At 41.9% G+C, this 24,805-nt stretch overlaps 1 protein-coding gene across 2 annotated transcripts; it reads left to right on the top strand.

Moving 5' to 3' along the window:
* Positions 1-1,790: 1,790 nt before the first annotated feature.
* Positions 1,791-24,410, top strand: slc29a4a (solute carrier family 29 member 4a). Of its 2 annotated transcripts, none has more exons than XM_084371802.1 (11): positions 1,791-2,034; positions 4,779-5,169; positions 8,548-8,679; positions 8,814-8,927; positions 9,842-9,970; positions 10,614-10,688; positions 10,800-11,068; positions 13,882-14,002; positions 14,191-14,378; positions 17,763-18,003; positions 19,411-24,410. In XM_084371802.1, exons 2-11 carry the CDS (start codon positions 4,935-4,937, stop codon positions 19,554-19,556), a joined length of 1,650 nt encoding a protein of 549 aa, XP_084227928.1. In that variant the 5' UTR covers positions 1,791-2,034; positions 4,779-4,934; the 3' UTR covers positions 19,557-24,410. The 2 variants fall into 2 exon arrangements, with proteins under 2 accessions (XP_084227928.1, XP_084227929.1); XM_084371803.1 differs by having other exon boundaries at positions 10,800-11,059.
* Positions 24,411-24,805: the final 395 nt, after the last annotated feature.

Below are 24,805 nucleotides of genomic sequence, written 5' to 3' on the forward strand. Positions count from 1 at the left end.
TCTTTCCAAAGCTGTGATGGCTTTGGAGAATATGACAGTGCTGGAATACAGCTTTGTCTTTCGCTCTACTATTGTCTTTGATTCTTTGTCTTTATGTGCAGCAGCAAAGTACACTCTGTATAATAAAGTCATGCCAGTCGTCTTTATCTGACATTAACCTGTCTCTGCTCTGTTGTTGGTGTTTTAGGTTGCTGTAGCACAGTCATGTGATTTGAGTTGTATGCATCACTTTTGGTTAATTCTGGGTTAGAAACTTCTGTAAAGAGTCGTGTGTGGTGAAAAAGAAGATAATGAAAAAATGAGCATTTATGTAAGGACTGTCGTTGCATGGACATTATATATTGTGTATGTAATTGTTGCTTTGCTGGTTTTTAGTCAGATGTTCAGGAGAATGCTGCAACACTGTTCTGCTGTGAAGCTCCAGAAATGTTTCTGTTGACTACAAAACTTCACCTGAATTTCCATCGACATCGGGGTGAGTAGATTCTGACTGATCCTTTAAGCATGTGCAGTATGCTGATACCTACAGCTTGTACATTCACACACTGAATGAGTATCATCACCTTTTTTGCACATTTTAATAAATCTACGTGTATCTGTGCAGTTTCTCGTTAACATTTACAGCAGTCGCAAGTATGCAGGATGTTAGAAATCCAGAGTATCGGGGGGAATGCTCGCTGTACATCCTCTATTAAACATCAGCATGACATTATTTGTAAAAACCAAAATTCACCAAAGAGCAGCTTCAGTATTGTGATGAGACAAACATGATGCACTACATCATTTGACACGGTTGATCTTTGATGCGTTCTGTGACGCTGAGCCAAAAGTTACTACATTTTGCATCAGTGGAGTCAACACATCCAGCCTTTTTTATTTTTTTATCAGGCAGTCTGCAAAGGGACTACAGGATTGAGATTCAAATTCACATCCCTCACAGCCTGTAATGCAGCTGCAGCAGCAGATCGCGGGTCTGTTGTGCTGCACACCTAAAAATCCAGCTCCACCATTTAGCTTATTCCCATCTGGCTCCGCTCCTCTATGGCAACAGTGGGGGTGTGCAGTGTGACAGAGCTCCTGCCAATAATAAAGCATTAGCATATTGAACTGATAAAAGTGTCAATCACAGATTTTTCTCCCATTTATTTTTTTTTTTTTTCTTCTTCCCACTGTTTTCCTTATCTATAAGCTGTGGCAGCACATGACTTCACATTTATTCCAATAAAGCCAACAGAATGGAAAATAATGAAAAGACTCAAAAGAAGAAACACTTCATGATGTTCTTGCGGGAGCTCCTGGGATTCATGCGCAGAGCTTCTGTCATCGCCGTAACATTCATATTTGATTTCTTGCTGAGGCAATAAGCTTTTTAAATATATTGCAGAGATAAGATTTCTCTGTGTGTAGGTGTGCTGGGTGGATTACACTCTGCTGAACACAAGTTTTAACAAGTTTTTATTTTTAAACCTGTCACGGATTTGGTATGTTTCCTTCCTTTAAATGTTTTTTTTTTTTTTTAATCCCAGTGTGATTACACCCACTCCTTACAAAAATACTCTTAATAATTTAAAGCACGTCTAAAAAGTGTGTTCTGCATTAAAAGAAAAAAAAAAAAAGTTGTTTCACATCCATTCCAAGGCACCATCCTCCACTCTCATGTTGCCTTTGAAACGACTGATTGGAAAAGACGAGCAGCCAGCGGCAGCACCCCACCCCCTCCTCCCACTCCTCCACCTCCTCCCTCCCTCACCCCTTCCTCCTCTCTCCCTCACCCATCCATCCACGCTTCCTCTCCTCTGCTCTGCTGTTGGATGGTGCGTTACAGGAGCGCACGCAGGACGGCACCGGGGGCTTCCCTTTCTGTCTGATGGAGACGGGCTGAGGAGGAGGAGGAGGAGGAGAGACCATCAGGTCCGGTCGGCAGAGCCCACCTCTCGAGGACCCTGCGAGGAAGGACTTCCCGCTCCCCCCCCGCCGCTGCCAGAGCCGGAGGAGCGGACGCGACACAGGGGAGCGAGAGGGGAGACGCTGGAGGTAAAGGGGCCATTGGTAACCTGTTGTTTGTGTGTTTTTGTTGTTCGTCTGAGGGAGAGCGCGCGGTGGTCGCGGGCGTTGCAGACGAAAACACAAGGACGGATTTGAAAAAGCGACATTTTAAAGCTTGTTGGACTTGATTGGAGGTCGTTTTAATGATGGTTTTGGAGAGGAATAACTGAGAGAGCAGCTGTGTGTGTCCTCACAGCTCAGCCGTCGTGTTTGTTGCCTTTAATTAACCACCGTTTATAATTCTCACGCGCGCCTGTGTAGTAACACGTGAGCTTAATTGATTTGGAATCAACGCGTTTAAAGCAAACATCTGGTTTTTACCCAGATGTGTGTTGGGAAATAAAGGTGCGAAAGTGATTTTTCTCACTCTGCGTGTTCATTTTCTTATTATTATTCCGTGAGTGAGCATCACAAACTGCATTGTGATATTAGACCGCAATTCAATTATGGCTCTGTGGCTGGAGCCTTTTAATTTGAACCGAGGAGGGCCGAGAGCGCCTCCTCGAGTCCGGACACGGAACCTCACTGGAGACCACAGTGAATTTGGCTTCATGATTTGATTTCAAACCAGCACGCAATTCAATAAGCGGCTCCTCCACTGTTTCGTGTCCCGGAGAGGGAGGCTGTGTTTAATCACCTGTTCCCCTGCATCAGCATCAGGATGAGCGCAAATTACAGAGATGATAACCATCTTACATCATCCCATCCTGCCACTTTCCACACAGCTGCGGGTTTAAAATAGGATCTCAGCTCTCGGCACTAAAAAAAAAAAACACAGCAGTTCCTCTCTGAGTCTCTGAAATGTGTCTCTCAGGTCATCAGGGGCCACACGGTGGATGAGCTGAAGTGTGTGGCAGCACACAGGTCCACACAATAGAGGAGCTTTGTGTCTGTGTTTGCATATGGAGCAGTGTCAATACCCATTTCTATTGATCGAGCTTGTAATAATAACATTTTCCTCAACAGTTGTTCCCTGTTGACTGCAGTTAATGAAAGCAGGTTATTGAGCCGTGTGTCAGCTGCTGTAATGACAGAAGGGAGAATACACTGTCAGCCATGTTTGGTGGGCGGGTAAAGATGGTGCATGACAGAGCTAAATGTTTAGTCGATGAATCAGTAAGACAGTTGATGAAATGATCAATTAACTATTTTCGTGATCTATGCAAATATTTTCATTTATGTTAATGCAAAAAGGCCCAACAGTCCCCTTTTGTTCTCACTCATTAGGCTTAAATTCTGAACATAGTTGGTTTAAAACAAAATTTAAAAAAAATGATAGATATCCATCTTCAGGACAGGGAGCTGGTCAAACAAAATATCCAACGAGGAAGAGGAATGCATGACGCAACATCACTCATTTGTTGTTGCATGTAACACCCGACCCTACTGATCCCATGCCATGTAGACAATTGACCTGCAATCTTCAATCAGAATGATTTCAATGGGAATTTATGAATATTGTTATTGTAAACATACAGCATCATCAAGAACCAGGCAATATTCCCCGAGAGATTAAAGAGAATGTCCAAAAATTGCCCTATCCGGCAATGTTAAAGGAAGTGACAAAAAAATGACTGGCTCCATCCCTTTATCCGGATCTGCACCAAAAGATAATTGGGTCTATTCTGGGCCGAGACACATCCTGCATCCAAGTTTCGTGGAAATCTGCTCAGCGGTTTTTGTGTAATCCTGCTCACAAACCAACCAACCGAAAGAAATTGAATATAATAATCATAATTAGGTTTTTTATTTGTGTAATCACCTTAAACTAAGAATCGTTGTTTTGCTTTGTTTTTATCTTAGAATGGGCTTTTTCTATCTACAGAGAAAATCTGCCATGTTTCTACAGTAGCCCAGAACGATCAAACCAAGCACGAGCTCTAGAGAAGGCCTTTCACATTTTTGATGTTTTTAGTGGCTGCTGTATTCTTCTACATCCTTTGAAGGGAAGGGTGAGACGATGCCACTAAATCGTACACACTGGACCTTTAATTTCAGCTGCATAATGATAAATGTAATCATTACTACACACTGTTGGTTTTTATTGGTTACCTTCACTTTGAATTTCCCAGAATTAAACAGCTTTATGTCAGCTGATTTATTTAAAACGACTTTATTGTTCAGCGTTCTCGCTCATTACCCTTTATACTACAAGTCTTACTCAAACAGATTACTTATCTCAATACTGTTATGTATGCTACAGGGCTGCAAATAACAATTATAGTAGTTTTCAATGAATATGATGATTGTTTGTTGGTTTAGTTTAGGAAATAGTGTAAAATATTCAGTATGCAAAGTTATAAAACATAAACAAACAGAACGTTCTCACACAGGAGAAGCTCCAACCAGTAAATATTTTGGTTATTTCACCATCAGCACTGCGGTTGAATGATATTGTATCAGCTGACGAACACATTTCCTCCTCTCTTCTACATTGCTCAGTTATATATGTTGTATATTGCAGGGCCTGTTTATTGAATGCAGAGCTGCATTCTCCCTCACCTTGTCTGTCACCCAGTCATGCATCCTTTGTCACTCTCCTCTTCTCATTTAATATGCCTCTCACACACACACACACACACACAAACACTCACACAGCCAGCTACATTTCTTTGAGGTGTCTAACCTTGACTCTCATCACTTTTACCGTGACTCTGACAGATTGTTTCTTTTTTTATTCTCCCTCTGTCTTTTACATTTCGATTCTGTTTCTGCGTCTGTTTCCCCCGCAGATCCTCCATCATCTGAAGGTCTCCTGCCTCTCTCCCACTGTGTGTCACCGTGATTGTTTTTAAAATGCACGCTCACAACATTGTGTAGCTCGCGGTGTCTAGTGAAGTGTGTAGCTTGTGTGTGTGTGTATTTGTGTGCATACTTCAGTCGCAAAGATGGGCTCAGTGGGAGCGGAGCGCCGCAGGCCCACGCCGGTCCAGATGCCCGAGGAGAGGGATGTGTGGAGGGATGGAGGAAGAGCTGGATGGAGGGATGGAGGGAGGGAGGGCTGGAGAGAGGGAAGAGAGAGTGGCGTGGTGCAGAGCTACAGCTTCGACTCATACCAGCTGGAGGAGGAGGAGATCAGTAAAGATGCCCCGGAGCGAGGAGTGCTGGCTCTGTCCGAGCCCGGTGAGGGAGTTTCTATCTATTCACACTATGTGTGTGTGTGTGTGTGTGTGTGTGCGCGTGTGTGTGTGTGTGTACTGGTTTTATAAATAGACAGACACACACAAGGAAAGAAGGATAGAGGTATCAACAACAACAATTTATCAAGGTGAAAAACGAATCCCACACCGATATCCGTCTTCTACTCAACACCAGGAAAAACAAAGTATGTTGATAGATAGATAGATAGATGGATAGATAGAACATTTTTGCTGTGAAATCAGTGTATAAATACAGTCTATTCTTGTTTGTTTTGACGTGTGTTTTTTAGGTGAGAACTATAATTACAAAATGAAGAAATTCAAGTTTTATTCATTTTTCTCCAGTGATCTTGTTGTCTACAGTATTGTTCCTGTGTCTGTCTGTGCTATCATGTGAGCGATATCTGTGGGCAGGCACCAAAATAGCTCCTGATATCACTTCAGGTTGTTTTCCAGGTGTTGAGCTTATAGTCGCATGTGCGATTTAACCACAACAACAACTGAACCCATGACAACGAAACAGCAAATGCTAGCTAGCCCCCCTCCTTCAGGCGATATAATTCATGCTTTAAGCTGATGACTCAGCATGAAAAGTCATGTCTAAACTCGTGGGAACCAGTGCAGAGTGCTAGCACCTGCAGCAGTTCCTCACAGCTCTATGGAGGATTTTAGCTACTTTCAGCTCATTGTTTTAGTTTTCCTGGGCTGCAACTCTATTGCATTACTGAAAAACCCCTACCAATACATTGCATTGTGTATTGTCCGAACAAATAATGTGTAAACTAGTGGGAACCGGCACTAACATTAGCATGCTAAGAGAACCGGCTTTATTTTTCAGGTGGAAGTTAGTTAGCCTAGTTTGCTAGCTCTACCTTTCTGAGTGTGAGTGTTGTAAAGGGACAGACAGCTGATGAACGTACGACGTGATACAAAAACAAAGCCGTGGGTGCTTTTGTTGAAAAGGTAGTAGTAGACAGCGCTCTCCTAGCAACACCCGTGCTTAAATGTCAATCAGGAAACACCCACCCGGAGGTTTGAAGCCATTATTTCCATAATTACGTCCATAAACGGTTTTATCTTCTGTTGAAAAGGCGGAAAATTACAGACAATAGCTGCAGTAGCGTTAATGTTTATGTGTTCCTACTGTGAAGTGAGGAGAATTCAAATTTCAGTTCTACTTTCAAAACATCCCAGGAAAAACAATCAGAGAACAAGTCACACGTTTTTATAAGAAACACAAGTCAGGCTGATTTGTATTAAGGACGTGTTTTCAGTGTCTTTGTAGACAGTGTTGGGGGCTGAGAGATCAAAACACAGACAGAATGAGGGAAGTGTATGTAAAAACAGGATGCGAGCCTTGTTAACAGCAAATTGCTGTGTTGCCTGGATACTCAGGTTGCACAAAGGGCATGTTAATCAGATCACAAGTGACCAAGGATGCACAGCGAGGGTCCTCTGTCTGCTGCTCCGTCTCTCCTTCTCCTGTACACCATCAGTCTTCATATCTCAGTGTACAGACAACAATATAGCGTTCTCTACAGAGACTGAACGGAAGTGAAGAGGCAGACTCAAAGACTGAATTAATCCTTGACTGTCTTTATAGTCCTGCATGTATATATACACAACAATCTGTGTGTATCCCAGGAACAGTATGAGGGGGTCAGAAAAGGGAGACGGTGGTGTCATTTTTATTTTACTGAAGGATGAGTAGTCTGACTATTTTGGGAGACAAGGATATTTGATTTCAGCGTTCTCTTGCTTTATAGTTAGTTACAGGAACATCAAAAAGACAACTTACATCACCGCCATTCAGCCTTCAAAACATTTTGAAAGGGAGCTCACGATGCTATTAAAGATACACATTCAGACAGATTTTGCACCAGGTTTGTGAAAGGATAAGCCTGACACTGGAGAAATCTGAATATGGTCAAAAATTATTCATTAACTTGCTGTTTTTTGATGCTGTTACTCATCTTTGCAGGTTAAATACTGTGATATCAGAGAGTAACATGAAAAAGTGGCTCATCCTACCATCCTCTACAAGCTCTGTATCTTTAAAAAAGGATTTGTCCATCAATTTGTTATCTATATGACCTTTAAAGACAAAGTGTATAACACTTCCGCATTAAAATGTGTTTGATAATTGCCTAAGTCACGTCAGATAGATTTTCATTTACAATGGTGGTTTGTTTGAGACAACAACTCCCATGATCCTACACTACTTCATCAAACTATGTCTTTCATTTTGATTGAGAGACTCCTAAAGGCAGAAATGACATATTGTATGTTTAAGGGAAGGGTTTTAAACAAAACACGAATAAACCTGTGGAGGATCTTGCTTTCCTCCTTCCTCACACACCCCAATCATTTTTGCACAACCCTCTAACATCTAAAGTCAAAATCAATCATAAAACACCTCCACGCTGTCGGTTTTTGCCGTCTCTGCACTGAAACGTCTGTCACACATTGTGGGCTGTGCTGCGTCTTCATTGGATTTTCAGTTAATGAGGTTTGAGTTTCTGCAGGCGGTGATCTTCCCTTCAGTCTTTGCAGCCATGGTGATGCTCGCCGCTCATGCTAACTCCACAGTTTGCTTTTTTCTGAGCAATCCTTCTGCTGAAAGCCGGAACTGCTTCACTTCCTTTACTTAACCCAGAAAAAAACAACGCCACCAGAACAGCAGAAAAGGGAACGCTTCCAGGAGCAGTGTTGTGTATGCATTGCCACTGCGTATATGGTTATAAAAATCAGTATCTATTTATGAGAAAATGATATGTAATTGCAGACAAGCTAAGTGCAAATTATAAGTCCCTTGGCAGACAAATAGGAAAACAATTTACCAGCCCCGGTTACCATAATAATACATTACATAAAACATCAACAAGTGAAATAAACAGTCACAGATTCATGTTTTTTCCCCCCTGTTCGTCGTCAGTAAAATATAAATGGTCAGAAATGGTTTGGAGCCGTTAATAGTCGGCTCACTGGATTAGAAAAGGATTATGAGCAGTTATATAAAGACGCTGCACATCACACTTTAACCATTTAACTGAATCAGCTGCAGAACACAGAAGTCCAGCTTTCAGCTGAAACCAGTCGGGCAGCTAGTCCACCATCAGCACTTTCCCCGATCAATTTAACCACCAACACACCAGGAACAAGGTCCTGTGCTGCGTTAGCTGCTCCATCAGTGGAGCCGAGGCGTCACTGCTGCCGCTACAGCTCCATTCGTCCTGATTAGCTTTAATGAAGATCGAATGAGTCTGCTTCAGACCTAATTCAGATGTTTTGAAGTCAATTTTTTTCATCCCCATCGGTGTTTAAAATTCTCTAACACTTCTCTCCCTCTCTTCCCGCTCAGACTTTGAGGAGCCGATTCCTGACGACCGTTACCATGGCATCTACTTTGCGATGTTATTGGCTGGAGTGGGCTTCCTGCTTCCCTACAACAGTTTCATCACGGATGTGGACTACCTGCACCACAAGTTTAAAGGTATGAATATGGATGAGTAAAGCGGTGCATGTGCTTAGAGAGAGGACATGAATTTCACAGACACATAAATACCAAGCTCCCATGAGTCATTGCTCTTGTGTGTATGTGTGTGTGTGTGTGTGTGTGTGTTTCAGGGACGTCCATCGTGTTCGACATGAGTCTGACGTACATCCTGGTGGCTCTGTTGGCCGTCATCCTCAACAACGTGCTGGTGGAGAGACTAAGCATGCACACCAGAATCACTGTGGGTAAGTCAGGCAGGAAGCAGCTCACAGAGGGAGCTCTAATTGTGAAAAATTTCTCATTATGGCAACTTGTGCTGTTGCTCATTTAATAATGGCCCTTTGGGGAACCTCAAGGCTGAAAGACAGTATAAAGAGGAAGAGAAAAACACACTCTGCCATAATTCTCCTGTGGTTTTTTATTCGTAAAATGTTTCAAACAAACTTCGCCAAAGACTGTGAATTCACGAGGGGCCGTCTTTCCAGAGTGTGGGTATTTTTCCTTTCCTTCTTTTCTTCTTTTAACTTTTTAAAATCTTGTGTCATCTCCAGTTTTGTTTTCAGCTCTCCAAACACATTGAAAGGGAACTCACTATTCTATTTAAGATACACATTCAGTCAGATTTTGCATCAGGTTTGTGAAAGAATAAGCCTGAGACTGGAGAAATCTGAATATGGCCAAAAATTATTCATTAACTTGCTGTTTTTTTAAGCTGCTACTCATCTTCGCAGTGTAAATAATTCTCAGTAAGACACTGTGATATCAGAGAGCAACGTGAAAATATTCTAGTTGCTCATCCTACCCAGCGTGAAAAATATTTTTGAGCAAAAAATGAAAAAATCCTCTTTAAAAATGTATGTTCCCCGAGGAGGAGTTTGATATCTCTACACATATACAGCATGTACGAGCAAGGTTCCACTATCGTACCCTCTGCAGCTTAAAATAGCTCCTCCTGAATCCTTGAGGAAATGTCTTTTGAAGTGTGGTGTCTGCGCGAGAGCTCGAGGAGTTAATAAACTCGGTATCGGACTCCAGATGAAAGCCATACTTTCCGCACGTCTGGCCTGTCAAAAATATGGTCAGTCATGCAGTCAGAACGTGACCTGGTTTCGTGGATTGTCCTCACTGTCTGTCTGTCTGTCCATCTCTTTCTCTGCAGGTTACGTCTTGGCTCTCGGGCCGCTGATCTTTGTCAGCGTGTTTGACGTGTGGCTGGCCAAGTTCACCACCAGGCAGGCATACATCGTTAACCTTGTGTCCGTGGGAGTGGTGGCCTTCGGATGCACAGGTACTACTAATAACAATGCTGCCCGCCCAGCACCAAACAGCTGACAGACAAAGTTAGTGTCTAGCTGGTGAACATGATAATAAAGAGTCGGATATTTCCCTCAGGAGTAGAGCCCGACTGATGGTCGATATTATCAGCTGATATCATCACAGATGAATCAGTATTGGCGTATATGTTGTCCGATATGGGTCGTTATGAACAATTTCTGGAGATTAAAATGCAGAAAAAGATGCCTGGGGTGTCATTTTATTGCACTACAATGCAGTTTTTGACACTCTGTCCACCTCTTGTATAAACACAGTGTAATATAAAATGTCGGTGCTTTTGTTGTTCCAATGAAATATCACTCATAGCTGTCAAATGAACAAGCAACAGTGACAGGACAAGCACAGCTGAGGCTTCAGCCCTCAGCTGCTGCTAATGTCTTGCATACACTGAGCCAGTCTCCTCATTGTTACTGCGAGTGTGAACACAGAGCCTGTCAGCCAGCAGCAGTAGAGCAGTTTAATTAGCTCAGGTCCAGAGGTCAGTCAGCTCCGCTTGAGCGGCGTGTGGAGGTTCAGGAAGCTGTGCTGCTAAATAAATGGTGTTGTTACAATGTTGACTGTTGGGCAGTGATAACCACTTCCTCTTCCCTCCCCAGTGCAGCAGTCCAGTTTCTATGGTTACATGGGGATGCTGCCCAAGAGGTACACACAGGGGGTGATGACTGGAGAGAGTGAGTACGCACACATACATCCCTGCTTTCGTTCTCTTCTCCTTGCATTTCTCACTTTTACATTTTCTCCTCGCTTCATCCGTCTTAATCTCCTCTGTTATTCTCACCCAGGTACAGCGGGGGTCATCATCTCCCTGTCTCGCATCTTCACCAAGCTGCTGATCAACGACGAGAGGAGGAACACGCTCATCTTCTTCCTCGTCTCCATCAGCATGGAGATGCTCTGCTTCCTGCTTCACCTGCTGGTGCGCCGCTCCCGATTCGTCCGCTACTACACCAGCCACACACCGGGCAAAGGTCCGGGCAAGTGTCACGACCCGCGTGACAACGGGGCCGGATACCGCGTTCACCATGATGTCACCGCAGAGGAAGTAAGATTTGTAAGTTTGTGGGCAGGTTCTTGACTACAGTCAGTTTACTGAATATTTATTTTTAGTCATGTCACTAGTCTGGCTCTATAAACTGGTTGGTTCTTCCTCTCCTATGGTCCAGACTGGTATATTTACTACTGTGAATCGCTCTGAAATTTTGTAGAGACATTTACGATCCTCGGAGGATGAATCCAGCTGACTTTATTAATCCCTTCACTTTTCCTCTAGCACCGCCATGAGGGTTACAGTTATGGTTTTTGGTGCAATGTCTTAACATTAATACATACATTCATGTCTCCCTCGGGATTTTAAAGTCCACCTCAAGTCCAAAATGGGTTTTTCTTCTTATTCCTACTGTCAAATGTTTGAGCATCACTGTGTTAATGATGTCCGTGCAGAGTTTGACACTAGAGGACTGTTTTCACATTCGTGGCCCAAAGTGTACAGTTTCTCTGTGCTCATTGGAAATCAGATTTTAGGAGGCGGGCCTACAAGCATGATTTGTTACATCACAAATAGTTTGGGAGCCAATCCTGGTCCAATATTCAGCAAACACAAGTGAGATGTGGAAACTAGACACTGTGAATGGACTTAACAGTGGTGTAGGAGACATCTTGTGTCCAGAAGACAAACCTTTGAAATTAGGAATGTTTTTTCACTGTTGTGATCTGCCCCCTTAAGTGGTTGCCAGGTTGTGCATTAGCTAATGCTGCTTCCACTGGCTAGCCAACGTTTACGTTGCTCTTGTTGCTATAGCAATCTAACATTAACGTTGCTAATGCTAGCTACTAGCTAACATTAGGGCAGGAACGTTACAGTATGCTTGGGGCATACGGCAACTTAGCCATTCCTTAGTGTTTTATCACAAACTGGCAACTATCAAGACTCTTGATCACTGTGTTTCCACAGTGATCAATTGTGAAAGATTGTGAATTAATAATGTTGGTATTACCAACATTATTGATTCACAATGTTTTTAAGGAAAAAAACATCTACAGAGCTTTCTACAAGCTCAGTAGACGTGTTATTTTAAAAAAATAATTTTGTCTTTTTTTAGTTTTTAGCATGCTCACTTGTGTTGTTGTTCATTATTAAGCACTCCTGTGTGCAAGTACAGCCCCAAAGAGCTGCTTGCATGACTCATCGTCCATGTCCAAAAATTCTCTATTTACGTTACAGTGCACTATAATTCACCCCCGCCATTTTATTTTAGTGGTCAGCCTCTGAAATCCATCATCCGTCCACCCATTAGCATCCATTTTTCCTTCAGCTTACTGTGTATAATTTGCAGTTTTTCAAGTCAGATTGAGAGATTGTACACATGGAGGAGCAGATTCTGTCATTAAAGTCACACGTTTCATTCATTAAACCCTTCATAAATGTTGCACCAACAAACTGTTTCTGAACCATGACAGGGAGGAAACGTCAGGCCTCTAAACTGCGGTGTCATGCAACTCCCTTTCCTTGTTGGTTTCTGTGAGCAGTGTGTGCCACTTGCTTGTTTCAGCCCGGGTGTGTGCACAAAGATTGAGGGCTGTGTGCGTTTTTAAAATGCAGAATCATTTATTTAAGATGCGCGCTGCCTTTTTGGCTACCACTCAGAAAGAGAAATATTGATGGAGGAAGAGAAAGAGATTTTGGGAGGGGTTAGTAGGGTTGAAGTATGTAGAGGTAGAGAGTTGTTATGCAGGGTGAAAAATGAAGACAGATGGAGTTTCAGAGAGGAAGGGAGAGGTTGAGGCCTCCAGCGAACAGAGAGAAAATGAGAGTCACGACACTGAGAGGAGAAAACGGTTGGGAGAAAACTGTTGAGCCGGTGAAACAGAAGGGGGGAGACAGAGGCAGCCAGGGGGAGGAGGAGTGAGGGATCATCACAAACATTACAGTTAAAACAGAAGGAGAGCGAGAAAGGAAAGGAGAGAAGGCAGGGAGCAGATCAGTCATGGCAATGAGAGACCGAAATGACAGAAGAGAAGGTGAAGCAGCACTTTGTAGCCTGAAGACATGGAGCAGATCATCAGACCGTGTGTGTGTGTGTGTGTGTGTGTGTGTGTGTGTGTGTGTTTGTGTTTGTGTTTGTGTTCAGAGCCATGAAAGGATGACACATCACCTCAGGCTCTCATCTTTTCATGTGTGCGTGTTTGTGTTTGAGCGCCGTTACGCAAAAGACAAGCGTGTGTCCCCCGGTGTTTCACAGTGGTGTGTGCGTGCGTTGGTGTTTGCGGATCTGAGTCTGGGGGCTGATTCAGGCAGCTCTTTGTTCTGGTTGCCGGGGGAAACCGAGGCAGCACTCTATATTATGAGATAATCAAGAGGAGTAGTGCCTTCTGGCCCGCAAGTCCCTCTAATCAACTAATGGATAGGAGTGTGTGTGTGTGTGTGTGTGTGTGTGTGCGGCATGTGCCTGTGTGATGTGCATATTAAAAAGTGTGTGTTTGGACAGAGACATATGGAGAGAGGGACGTGTCTATATGTTTGGATAAAGAAGAAATGTTTGTAGCCGTGCTAGTGTGTGTGTGTGTGTGTGTGTGTGTGTGTGTGTGTGGGCTTGCTTTCAGTCCGATCTGCAGTCTCATCATTACGTCAACCTGCAGCAACTTACAGCCATCCTCATAAAAAGCTGATGTCATGCAGCCAGGAAGCCATTATGAGTGGAGAGAAGAAACCTTGGAAAAGCTTAAAAAGTACAAACCAGGGCAAGAGAATATGGTTATTTACTGCATGATGGCTACCTCTAGTGTTTTCTTAATGAACTGTTCATGTCCTTCAAAAAGCCTTGAAATTGTTTTTAAAAAAATGGAATATCTCTGTGTCTTCCTCAGGGAAATGGTGGGACAGGACTGCCATCCACAGAGGAAAGCGTCGAGGACATTGCTGGTGGGACATACGTGCGATTCGACGCCCCGAAAGCCAAGATAAGGAAAAGCTGGCCCGGCGTCCGAGGTACTCTCTGTTTTAATCCCGTGTACTCACTGCTCAATTACCCTCTGACTCTCACAGATGGGTTTGAAATTTAAATGCATCCCCTGGTGATTGTAGGGAGGAGGGGGGAGTTCTTAGTGAATTAACCTGCTCAAGAGGGAGTTTTAAGGTTTTTTAAACATCAACCTGCCTGTGTCTCCTCTAACCAGACATGATCCTGCATCGTTACGTGGTGTCCCGCGTCATCTGGGCCTACATGCTGTCTATAGCAGTGACCTACAGCATCACTCTGTGTCTGTTCCCCGGCCTGGAGTCAGAGATAAAAAACCCCACCTTAGGCGAATGGCTCCCCATCCTCATCATGGCCACCTTCAACATGTCGGACTTTGTTGGCAAGGTGAGACAAATGGCCTTTTTGAAGCGAAAGTGCTGAAGTTATGGTAAAAACATTTATGTATTGTGTTGTGGAGATGTGTGCTGAAGTTAGCATGCTAACCAGCTAGCCATCCTGTCAAATAATACCACTTTGTACCTTAAGAGGCCAGTTTCAGTGCCAGTCATAGTCCTTACGTTTCACAAGCTTAGCTTAGCTTAGCTTAGCTTCACTTTTAGTGCAATAAATAAACTCAAGAAATTAAATACTCATCTATGTTCCTCAATAAACAGAAGAATACAACCGTACCACTTCTGAATTCAAGTTTCTCTCTTTAGACAAGCTTAATTGTCTCATTAACTTAACCTGCAACCTGAATTTTTCCAGCTGCATAACAAAAGTTCAGGTGCTTTCACCACTAAAAGAAAGTGTATGATTTTATAGACAAATGTTATCGTTATGGTAACTAACGATGGCTGCTTTAAAGTCCCTGCACGCCCATGGTGAACACACAGATCTGTGTACAGACTGTGTTTGATTGACATGTCCTTGACTTCACCAACACATGGACTCCTGTGACTTCATGTCATTTCCAGCACCCCTCCACCCGACTTCAGCCGATTTAATTTAATCAGCCTTAATAAATGAAAGTGCCAAATCTAAAGATGAATACAAGATGCAGGTGTCTTTCAGTATTATGTAGCATTTACACAATCACACCCTTAGAAACCTTTTTGACCTTCATGTGTTCTGTAAATGTTATAAAACATGGTCTCAGATGGAGGTCTTACCTTTTATAACAGTGATTGTACAGCTTTGGATTAATTCTGTTTCGTTCTAAGAATAGAATGAAACAGAATTGATATAGAAAATCCTGCGCTGGGTTTCCAGTTTGGTTTCAAAGACAAAGTTAAAGCAGCTATCATCAATATTTCTATTTCAACAATGGATCACAGGACTGCTCGTATATGAAAAGTGTCAGCTCCAGTTGGCTTTCTAGTGAGTTGTAGCTCATTGTTTAAACCACAATTTCACAGTCTTGATTCATTCCCATGGCTCTTATAGTATCTTTGTCCTTGGCTTCAGCAGACAATTATTTGTGAAAAGCTCTGAAAAGCCTCTCTCACACTACCTGCTCAGCATCAAACAGCAGAGAGACACAGTCAGTGACAAGGTGCCAAACACAGCAAAGCATTTAGCAGCTACTTAGCAAATATTTCCCTCAGGAGTCGCTAGAGACCAAACACATTCGTTCTTTCATTCACTCAAACCTTTATTTAAACTCGAAGCCCTCATTTACAACGATGTCGAGTTACAGACCAAAAACAGACTCAAAAGACGATGAATATTGGTCTTTCATTGATCGGTACCCAGACACAGGACTGCTGGATGTGTAAAAAGGCACCTCTTTGCAAACAGTCACCACATCCATTAACAGGGTGATAAAATGTCAGTGTTGTGTTCACAGCTTGTTTCTGCTGCCCCCAAGTGGCAAAACAAAAACAGATTTAAGAATTGCACAATGAGGTCGGAGGTTCCTCAATAACAAAAAACAATAGTTTTACAAGTGAAATAAATGTTATTTTCTTCATTTATATAAATGTGTATCTTCTACCAAATAATCGATAATGATAACATTTGTCATCCTGGTTCAATAAAAATGTTACAATGTACAGAATAGATTTGATATGGTGCAAAAACCCAGTAACTTTCCTTGAAAGAGACCTGACTCTTTTTCATAAATATCGTTATTATATCAAACTTCCATTTGAAATATTAACAATGAACCTTTTATTATCTATCTTACGGAGAGAGTTGTCTTTATCTTTGATTGATAATCAGTTGTAGCATAATTTTAGGCGAGTTATCTGTAATTAAAAATAGTTAATTGATTTTTTTTAACCTAAAAATTCAGAGCAGTTTAGGTAGTTTTTTTTCATCCCTTCCTCTCAAGCTGCATACAACCCCACAAACTCCACCAAGAAGGAAGGGGAAGCTAGTCTGCTACATGAGAGAAAGCTTTTTAATCACTCACTACTGCTTGCACAGCTTAAAAGACCGTTGTTGTAGAAAGTGAGGTTTCCATGTTTTTTATTATAAAGCAGGTCTCGATGCTATTTCAGAAAGTGTGCCTTCAAACAAGCCATCAGGACTTCTGTAAGGGTCACCGCCCTCAGTCATGCCGCTAACATGGCCCTGGTTGCAAAAACAGCAGCAGAGAGGATGTGCAGACATGATGGGCGGTGCCTGCTCAGGCCTGTGATAGCTGACCAATCAGAGCAGGGGAGCCTTAAAGCGACAGGGACTAAAACTGTGCGTTCAGTCAGAGGGTGAATAGAGGTGCTGCAGCAGTGGACAGTATGAGAAAAAAAAATTTTTTGTGAGTGTGTTGTAATTACTGAAGACAACTCAGATGAACATTTTAACATTCTGATTGGATTAACTGGATTTTGGAGGTTTGACAGTAAGAGGACAGGGTTTAGAGGTCTTTCTAGTGAATGAATCAAATTGAAATTGTGAAAGTGAGGCAGACATTAATAGGATTTTGAACATTGAGGAGGACATGCACCCAACCCCACCCCTCGTGAAAATCGCGTTGTTACGTTCAAGTATGAAATACACTTGTAATAATGGGATGTCAACATCCATAATTATCTACCTCATCTCTTATGTTCTGTCAAAATTCAAGTAGTTCTTGGCAATCACAGAAAAAGTGGTAATGACCCCATTTCATTTCACACTTACTGAGATCCTGGTATTTTATTGCACGTCAGGCTTGTCAGCACTTAAGAAGCAGAAAAGTGACAAAGTCACACTTTAACACAGCAGCTGACCTTGTGAGATTGTTAAAGGAGTCGCTCCATTTATTAAACCTGAGCGCAGGATGGGGGAAAAAAAGCCTGGTTTATTTTGGGATAATTGCACTTAGCTCAAAGGCTTTATCTGAATATTCAGAAATGAAACCCTTATCTGGTGTCCTGAAGTCATTATTTTGACTTTGAAGGGAAAAAAGTTGGCTGAACGAAAGTTATTCTGATTTTATTCTTTGAATTTTTGTCCTCACGGCAAATTTAGCATTTTGTTGAAACGAGGGGGAAAAAGATAAGAAGAGGAATAAGATAGACAATAGGAAAGAAAAATTAAGGTAGCTTAGAGGATGAACAATAACAAAGAGCAATGAATAGAGTGGAAATAAATTGTTTCTGTGGCATTTCAACTTATTGTTGCTCTCTGAGGAGTGCCATTAGCAACTAGTAGACCTAAGGAGAATGACTGCAGAACAGGGTCTAACGTTAAGAAAAGTGCAAGTTTACATTTCATTTCAACTATAACTTTATGCATTGATGACAAAGCAGAAGAGGAGTTAACCCCCAGCATCACTAAAGCACCCCCCTGCTCTTTCCTCAGATCCTGGCAGCTCTGCCGTACGACTGGTCTGGAGGCCGCCTGCTCTTCTTCTCCTGCCTGAGGGTGGTCTTCATCCCCCTGTTTGTCATGTGCGTGTACCCGGCCAGCGCTCCCACCCTGTCACACCCCGCCTGGCCCTGTCTCTTCTCCCTCCTCATGGGAGTCACCAATGGCTACTTTGGGTCGGTGCCGATGATCCAAGCTGCTGGCAAAGTGCCGCCTGAACAGAGGGAGCTGGCAGGTGAGACCTGTTCACCGTGAGGGAAAAATAATTGTAGCTTAAGGAAACATTGAAAGGATTTTGATTTCTTTGTCAGCTTTTAGTTTACGTTCAGACTGAAACAAGTCAGAAAATAACACATCAAACTATAACTGGATTAGCTGATTGACAGAAAATTGTTGAAGTAATTGTTCTTGTCATTTAGTGAGCAACAACCGAAAGCTTTCACTGCTTCCACCTTCTCAAATTGGAAGATGTCTAGCACTCTTGGTTTGTCAAATGAAGCAGTCAAAAGGCGTTTTGGGCAAATACATTTTTATGGCCATTTTAATTTTTGTTTTGTTCTTAATTTTTTATGTTGCAACTTTCTTTAGGTTTTCGATTTTATGTTGCAACAAGGCTGCATTTATGGTCTGGTTAGAACGATAACCACTTTAATAAAAATTAATGTTATGCTTACATGCTTCTGTCCCCACAAACACAGCTGGAATTTGGCCCAATTTCTCATTAAAATGATCCAAATATAAAGAAATATGCAAATGTTGAAACACTATATCAAACAGTGGTCTCTGGCTTGGCTCATATAGGTTAGATGTAATGTGAATATGATATGACACAGATCATAGACATGTTACTATGATACGTTTAACATGTAGAAAATTGAAAGTATTTGTGGTTTGCAGAAACATAAAATGCCAATTCTGGTGACTGGGCTGGTTTACCCCTGTTTCTATTCTTTATGTTAAGTTAAAGGGTAACTCCACCAATTTTACACATTAAAGTATGTTTACAGTTCTTAGGGAGTAGTATAGCAAGTGGCTCCAAATGCTGCTGCATGTAATCTGATAAATTGCTCAGTGGCTAAATTGTGGGTAATGTAGGCCCCAAGTATGGAAAACAGTTAACTGGTCTAGCACTCCTTTTACATCAATAGAAACAGTTTAAGAACACATGATCAAATCGATACAGCAGCTGCCTGTTTGTTTAATGCATTCCTCTTCCTTTTTAAAACCTGGTGCCTACATTACCCACAATGCAACTTAGCCAGTCAGTGACATCACTGGAGGCAATTTATCAGACATGCAGCTTCCCCTGGAGCCGCAAAAGGCTTTATACCACCTTTTTCACATGTGCAGAAGCACTCCTCAAGACCTGTTAACACACTTAACTAAAATAGTGAACATGGTAAACAGTATAACTTCAGTCAGGAACAACATGCTGACGTTAGCATTTAGCGTAAAAGCACTGCTGCAGCTAATTACAGCCTGACAGAGCTGCTAACGTGGCTGCTTAGTCTTGTTACTGTCTCACCCTTTCTGTCCCAGGGGTGTCTTTTGTTTAACACCATTCACTTTGAATAAGATAGCTCTTTATTCTCTGTCTGTATCAGCTCCACAGTCACTGTCTGCTCTCTGTGTCTCTCTCCAGGGAACACCATGACAGTCTCCTATATGACAGGCTTGATGGTGGGCTCGGCGGTGGCGTACGCAGCTTACAGCTTCACCGCTCCGGGATCAGGAACACGCTTCTCCACACTCAACATGCACATACCCGCAAATGGTACTGGGTATTGAATGTCCACATACAATAAAACACACACATAGATGTAAACACACACACACACACACACACACACACCTGCAGCCATTTACACACATGAGAGCCTGGTCAGGAGGGGCAGCGCAGACTGATGGACTCAAGTCCAGCTGCAGAGGACAAGAAGACATCTGTAAAAAGTGTTAAAAGGTTCATGTTTATGTTGGGAGAGACTGATTCATGCTCTGATTTGGCACATTGGATAAAGAAGAGAAAGAAATTGGACTAAGTAGTGGAGAAAACGATGTTAGACAGTAAAAAAACGTAGCAGACTTCTCCACTCTCACTCTCCAGCCAGGCGGTCCGGTGACCTTCAAATGTCTCGGCTCTGATGTGATGAACTTTTCCCTGGAGCTGAAGAACGGAAGCTCAGCGGGCCCTTTGGGTGTCTCACAGTGAAATTATCGTCTGCATGCGTGTGCGAACAGATGGGCTGACATTTGTACAGTGTAAAGTCAAGTGATGTTTTGCTGCAGGGGAGGAAGAGGACCTTGTGTCGCAGGTCACACACAGTATGTTACATTTCATGGTTTCTCAGAACTGTTGATACTCAGAAGAGAGAGATGAGTAGATCGGTGTGGAGTTTTCTAGATCAGCTGTTTCCTCATTATCATTGACTCCGATGAAAATATGATCAGGATTTTTGGACAGTGAGTTACAGCCATGGTGGTTTGATTCAGGTAATATTATGAAATATGTACCAAAAGCAACTTAAAGGGAACCCCATTCAATTTACAGCAGAACAGAAGTTAGCACACGTTCAGCTCATGTAATGTGACATATTTATGGGTGTAATGGAATATGTGGACTTTGAACTGAGCCCCAAAAACCTCTGACCCATCACATTACTACGCTAGCTGCTATGACCCACAAGCCAATGTTAGCTAGTCACCCAAAATAGCATTTGAATGGATACATTGATGTATATGGCTTAAATGTTTTATAGGACAAGAAAAGGGAGGGAAATTGATATAAAATGATTTTTTTGACATTATTTAACATATCAGAAGTGAGCAGTTAAAGGGTAATCCCCCAATTTTACACATTAAAGTGTGTTTACAGGTCTTGGGGAGCACTCCTGCATATGTGAAAAAAGTAGTATAAAGCCTTTTGTGGCTCCAGAGGAAGCTGCATGTAATCTGTTAATTGCCTCCAGTGATGTCACTCAGTGGCAAAGTTACATTATGGGTAATGTAGACTAAAACACTGTTGGACTCATTATAAACAGATTCAAAACAAATGGTCAATCTATACAACAGAGATATCACCTTTTTTATGTCAGTCAATTTACCTGCTTTTCAAAACCTGTTGTCTACATCACCCACAATGCAACTTAGCCACTAATGACATCACTGTTTTACATACAGTTTTTCATTAGTAACACACATACAAGATCAAAATAACTTTTTAAAACTAAAATCTTTCCAGTCCATCTCCAGCTAATATGAATTGGCAAAGCTCCAGACTTACATACATACTTATTTCAAATTATGAAGAGCATCATGAGCCTCATGTAGTATATCTTAAAGTTAATGTCAAACCTCTATGGAGTTATTATGATTCTCTGCATTAGCAGCCGCTTCCCCCTGTTGTTTTTATTTTCAGTAATGCTAAAAGAAGATGAGAGTAATCTGAATTCTGTCTTCACGTCACTTCCTGCTCCCTCTGATGGCTGTGAAGAGAACAAAATGTTGGTTGGCTGTGTGTTGCAGTTGTTTTTTTAATGGTGTGTGTCCTCTGGGTCCCTCTGAACGGTGTCTGTGTGTAACATGTAATGATGTGGGATATTATGGGGAAACAAAATAGTGCCAAAAAGTCTGACCAGTGTTAGTAGCTGAGAAAACAGTGAATGTAATAAACAGTTTAACAGGATGAAAATTGTAAATATACAGATTGAAATCCACTCAAGGCAATGAAGAGCTCTTATTTTATTCATGCAGAAGCCTCTGGAATATATCAGATTCATATTTTTTGTAGCTAGTAGAGGCGATCCGGAGAGCAACTATGTCCTTTATTCTCTCAACACAGCACTGAGCAGCTTCCACAGCTTCTTAGTTCCTCCACATTTCCCGTTGGATTTGATTAAATTTTCAGCGATAAAGAGGATATCCCGCTACATCAGAGTTCAGAGTTGATACATTATGAAGAAAGCCGGCCTTGGTGTAGAAAACGCCACGAAGTGCACTACATTATGTAGGTGACGGCTCAAATGGAGCCTAATGCTGCCGCTGTTTGAAGAATGGTTGGGTGCCATTTGGGAGCTGACCTCATTACTGTATGTATGTCCCGCTGTGCTGACGGTGCCATATTGCCTGAGGCCTGTGTCCTCTTAGTGAGCTGCTGGATTTGAAGGTGTTTTTAGTTATTTTTGGTCAGATGTGTTATAAAGGACATGGAAAGTCTCTTTCCTTCTCCCTCTCTTCAGTGAAGGGACAGTCCAGTTTTCACAAAATTGCATCTTTATGTTGAATCCAACCCTTCATGCTGATTTAAAGGATCAGTGCACCTATATATGAGAATTCAGTCATTATTAATCAACCTCATGTTGATGGAAAAGGCAAGTAAAGTTTAATAGTCCACATAACATTTTTGGAGCTTCACAGCAAAAGAGCATTGCAGCGTTCTCCTAAACAACTGAAGTAGATGGGGACTTGTTTTAAAACGATAAAAAACAACCCAAAAAGCATAGTGGCTCAATACAGTTCAACTTGTGCAATGCAAATCTCCGGAAGTCCTGAGATCCCAAATTGATTTGAATAGATGATACCAACCTACTTCGGAGGGGGTATGTGCTAACACTTATAGCTTAGCAGCTACAATTAGGCTTTAAAACAGGTATAAATAACTTGCGTAGATAATGACAGAATTTTCATTTCTGGGTGAACTGGGAGAGTTTGATGAGAAGATCGAGATAACTCTCATGTTTGTAATGTATGAAGCTACAGGTAGCAGATGGTTATTGTGGCTTAGCATAAAGAATGCTAGCCTAGCTCTGTCCACCAGCACCTTAAAAGTTCATGAATCACATATTACATCTCCCACTTTAGTTAATTTGGGAGCTTTAGAAGTGCTGGTAGCTGGATTTTGATACAGTCAGACAGAGCTAGGCTAGCTGTTTCCCCCCTTTTACATTCTTTATGCTAAGCTAAGCTAACTGGCTGCTGCTCTGGCTTTGTACTTATTGTGACGAGAGTGGTATCAATCTTCTCATCTGACTCTCGGCATGATGTGACTAAACATGTTGCCTTAAAAGATTAATAGTTCACTGCTGTGATAGTTTATGTATGAAACAATGAGCAAATAGGTTAAAGTACTCTAAACAGGCTGTCCTGTCATGACACAGGTGTTGTTTTTTAAAAACCAGCACATTTATTCACGATTCATGCAGAATTTGACCTTAATGACACTTTGATCTGTTTAAAACTGACATTATAAAACCTCGACCTATTACCTACCTTTTTCCACTGCTGATGAATCATTTATCATTTCAGAACATATTTCTGGCATTAGCTGACGCTTTTATCCGGAGTGACTTATGATGAGTTTAACAGTATAAGCTTCACGAAAATGAGATCACCGAAAAATATCCACCCAAAGGGCAGAGCCAAGGCGCTCCAACAAAATCACTACGCAAGAGAAGTGTCACGAAACACATGGAACGAGCGGTAGAGGGAATGTTTGGATAGCAATTAGAGTGAACTAGAGCAGAGAGGAGAGACACTCATGAGGCGAGGTTTTCACCTCTGGTGGGAGTTGGAAAGAGACTCCGGAGTTTGAAGGTTATTCCACCGCTGGGGCACGAAGTTTAATCTCCATTTTGTGAGTTGAGCGTGCAGCTGCATGTTAACTCACTGACCTGTTTTTTTTGTTGTTGTTATCTTATCACTGCGTTTTATCTAATCATCACGGTCAGATATATGTCAGTCTGCCGTATGACTTCCTGTTTCTACTTTTTGAATCAGCCACAGACTTCATCAGAATTTTGTCGGAAACCATCTGATGTTGATAATTTTAGACTTGACACTCATGTGACTGCACACTGTGAAATATCAGGATGGTGTGAAAGATAGCATACAGACGCTACTCTGTTTATTTGTATATATCTACTGTAACAAGATATTTTGGTGATGATATTTGAGGAAAAGAGAAGTTTTCGAGTCTCAGTGAGCTTCTCAAAAGTCTAAACTAAGAATTAGCAGCTAAGTTTGGCCCTTTGATGGGAGTCTGATCAGTTTTAAATGCAAAATATGTGCATATATTAAAAGGATTCAACAGCCAAACAGACCTGCCTGTTTCAGGAGTGGGAGGACAATTATCTTAAACTGGATTAACCAGAATGGAGCTAATTCAACTCAAAATAAATTATATTCTTTGCTTAAAGGTGCAATATGTAAGCATTGGCCACCTCTAAAACACCAAACAAATAGGTGCAGCCTCGTTGCAGCAGAGTAAGCGCTTACTGCTGCTAACTGCAGCTGCTGTTAGCTATTTAGCTCAGTTAGCCATGCAGCTAGTGGTCCGTACTGGGAGCTGGGAGTGGTATTAAGAAAAAGTACAGGCTGGGGCTAGCTGGGTAGCATGCTAACTTCAGTAGATATCTCTGCAACACAACACATCAATGTGAAATGACATTTGTTTGCATTCTGTTGATAATTTTATTAAACTCTTACACATTGCACCTTTAATGCAACTAATGTAATCCTCCAAAACTTGCGAATTTGTTAGAGTCCAAAAGTCTCCAATAATGTGAACTGAATTGTTTTGAAGTAAATATGTTAAATCAGCATTTGTCCCATCATCAGAGCTTAATAAAACAGTCGTTTACATCTTTCTCTGCTGCCTCTTCTTCAACATGTTGTTGCCGTTTCTGCAGTGACGCATATTTACATGGAAGGAGAAGAGGTTTTATCTTCCTACATCTTACGATTTAGATCAGAGCTCATCTGTGTCTGTCAAAACAGGAAGCAACCACGTGTAGTTACTCAGTTTTTACCCTGTTCAAACGGCCGTGAGCGGAGCAGATCTGCACCACAAAACCTCACATCTCACAAAATCTTTTCCCTCCGAGCTTTTTACAGACACAGCCCTCGTTATAGATGTTTGATCATCTTATTACTGAGAGTTATCTGGGCCTGTGTGAAACATGAAAGTGTTTGATCTCTGAGCTTCTTCAGAGTTAGTGAGCAGGTTGCGATGGCCATGTTTCTCATCCTGCTGAAGTGTCCTT

This window comes from Pagrus pagrus (genome assembly GCF_965226575.1).
Source record: "Pagrus pagrus genome assembly, chromosome: 13".
Classification (NCBI taxonomy): Eukaryota; Metazoa; Chordata; class Actinopteri; order Spariformes; family Sparidae; genus Pagrus; species Pagrus pagrus.

Excerpts from the sequence above, each read along its gene's own strand:
- slc29a4a (XM_084371802.1), top strand. The coding sequence starts at position 4,935 with ATGGGCTCAGTGGGAGCGGAGCGCCGCAGGCCCACGCCGGTCCAGATG. Across the intron at positions 14,003-14,190 it reads AAGCTGGCCCGGCGTCCGAG|ACATGATCCTGCATCGTTAC; the intron begins GTACTCTCTGTT and ends TCCTCTAACCAG. Across the intron at positions 14,379-17,762 it reads TGTCGGACTTTGTTGGCAAG|ATCCTGGCAGCTCTGCCGTA; the intron begins GTGAGACAAATG and ends CTCTTTCCTCAG.